This window comes from Empidonax traillii, unplaced genomic scaffold (genome assembly GCF_003031625.1).
Source record: "Empidonax traillii isolate 1590-97213 ecotype Southwest subspecies unplaced genomic scaffold, ASM303162v1 scaffold2197:size43726, whole genome shotgun sequence".
NCBI lineage: Eukaryota > Metazoa > Chordata > Aves > Passeriformes > Tyrannidae > Empidonax > Empidonax traillii.
Window position 1 is genome coordinate 5,828 of NW_020957390.1, and position 2,541 is coordinate 8,368.

The 2,541-nt window shown below is 64.7% G+C and overlaps 1 protein-coding gene across 1 annotated transcript in view; it reads right to left on the reverse strand.

Annotated features, from left to right (window-relative positions):
- Nucleotides 1-1,269: 1,269 nt before the first annotated feature.
- The window catches only part of ARHGAP27 (Rho GTPase activating protein 27), a 10,900-nt gene continuing 9,628 nt past the window's right edge, over nt 1,270-2,541 (reverse strand). Inside the window, exons 10-11 of the mRNA XM_027909528.1 lie at nt 1,863-1,968; nt 1,270-1,743 (exon numbers count right to left, since the gene is read on the reverse strand). Of these exons, the coding sequence (XP_027765329.1) occupies nt 1,566-1,743; nt 1,863-1,968 (284 nt within the window). The 3' untranslated portion in view covers nt 1,270-1,565. The remainder of the gene's footprint in view (nt 1,744-1,862; nt 1,969-2,541) is intronic.

Consider the following 2,541-nt stretch of genomic DNA (forward strand, 5'->3'; position numbering starts at 1 on the left):
GGGGGGGGCCCTGTGAGGGTCTGGGGAGGGGAAGTGTGAGTTGTTCTGGGGGTCCTGGAGGGTCTTGTGAGGATTTTGGATGGGGGCTTTGCTGCAGGGGGGTCCCAGGGGGTCCCTGTGAGGGTCCTGGGTGGCGGTCGCTGCTGTAGGGGGGGATATGGGGCGGGGTCGCTGCTGGTGGTTCCAAGCGGTTCCCGGTCCCGCACAGCCCCGGTTTTTGGGGGGTCTCGCCTGGCCCTGGGGGGGGTCACTGCGGGAGTCCAGAGGCCGTGAAAGGAGCTGATGGGAACTTTGGGAGGAGTGTGGGGGGTCCTGCACGGCTCTATGGGGGGATCAGTCCAGGGGTCCCCTGTATCGCCAGGGGTCTTGGGTGGAAGGGGAGGTTTTTGGGGTGGGGGGTCGCCCCGGGGTCCCCTTTCCGCGTCCCTCGGCGGGTCCCTGCGACCCTCCCGGACCCCCCACCCAATCCGTCCCAGTCCCCCCCGCACCTGGAGCCGCTCCGAGGAGGCCGCGAACAAGATGGAGCCGGGCGGGGGGCGCGGAGCGGGGCCGGCAGCGGGGTGGGATCGGGATGGGAGCGGGGTGGGATCGGGATGGGAGCGGGGTGGGATCGGGATGGGAGCGGGGACCGGCCGGGCTCTGCCTCCGGCACCGCCCCCGCCCGCCCCGAGGGGGCCCGGCGGTCCCGTGAGGCTCCCGAAGTTGCCAAAGTTTCCCTGCTGCATCCTAAAGTGTCTCCAAGTGTCCCAACTACCCACACTGCATCCCTGAATCATCCCCTCGTGTCCCCAAAGTGCCCTCACTGCATCCCAAAGCGGCTCCACCCCAATAGTTGTCCCCATTACATCCCCACACATCCCCACCACACCCCACAGTGCCCCTGCTGTGTCCCCAAGTGTTCCCTCTGTGCTCCAGCCACCCCTGCCATGTCCCAAACCCCTGCCACGTGCTGAGCTGTCCTCGTTGTGTCCCAAAGTGTCACCCCCGTGTCCTCAACCATCCTCCTTGTGTCCCTGCCATGTCCCAGAGCACTTCAGTCATGCCCTTTGCTGTCCCTTTTGCATCCCCAAGGGTCCACTGATGTGCCCCCAGTGCCACCAGGTCTCTGGGATGTCCCCACGTCCTGCCAACAACACCCGACCCCGGCGGCTGAACGGGCTCTTTATTCGGGAATCGGGCTCCGGCCATGGCACAGCCTGGCTCCTCCCTGCCCTCCCTCCCGCTGGTGCCATGTCCCTGCAGGCACTGCCAGCCTGGGCACCTCCATCCTCTCCTCCTGGGAATGCCGGCTCGGTGCCGCTGGCCCCGGCGAGCTGCGCCCTGCAGGGCTCCACAGTCCACTGACCAGTGGGGACCCCGCAAACCCCACGGCCCCTTGGGGTGGATCCGGCCCCAGTGGGAGTGGGTGGCCGAGGAGGACCCCCCGGGGTGCCCATCCCTCGAGCTGGGCCACCATCCTGTCCTCCGTGGAGCCACGGCCACCTCCCATCGCCCGAGGTGACACACGTCTGGGTCCTTTCCTGGAGACGCTGCTGCGTCGAGTCCCCACTGTGTGTCCTGGGGGTTTATCCATCCGGGAAGATGTAGCCGTAGTGGTTGAGGATGTGCTCCACCACCTGGTTCTGGAAGACCATGTGCATGGCCATGTTGCTCTCCTCGCTCGCCGGCCGCAGCAGGGTGGGCCCGAAGACGATAGCGACGCTCTGCACCGACATCCTGTTCTCCTCCTTGTGCTCGATCACCCTGCGGGGACGTGGGGGGTGTCACCGGCACGTCCCCAAACCTGGGGCCTGTCCCTGACCCCGAGTTGTGTTCCCCCTTCCAGCTCCCAGGGTGGGTTTGGGGGAGCGAGGGGGTGTCACCTGCAGAGGTGGCGGAAAAGGACCTTCATGGTGTCGTGGTGGGCGGGCGGGAGGGACAGCACCAGGTCCCGGATGCACCGGCCCCGCATGGCCGGGTCCTGGATCTCTGCCGGGGAGGGAAGGCACAGTGGGGTGCTGGTTCTGGCAGCCAGAGCATCCGTCCCTGTCCCCATCTCTATTTCCACCCCCATCCTTGTCTCCATTCCCATCCCCCTCCTCATTTTCATCCCCATCCTAATCCCCATCCTCATCCCCATCTCCATCACCTTGCCTGTCCCAGCTCCCATCTCCACCTCCATCCCATTTCCATCCTATCCTATCCCTCTGTCCCTGTCCCCATTCCAATCCTTATCCCCTTGTGCATCCCATTCCCATTACAATCCTTATCCCCTTGTGCATCCCATTCCCATTCCAATCCTTATTCCCTTCCCATCTCCATTCCATCCCTAATCCCATCCTTGTCCCTATGCCTTTCCCAACTCTATTCTTGTCCTTCTCCTTGTCTCCATCCCAACCCTATCCCTGTCCCCTGTTCCCATCTCATTCTCACCCCTGTTCCCATCCTTGTCCCCATCCCATCCCATCCCATCCCATCCCATCCCATCCCATCCCATCCCATCCCATCCCATCCCATCCCATCCCACCCCCTCTCCCCATCCCTGTCCCTGTCCCTCACTGA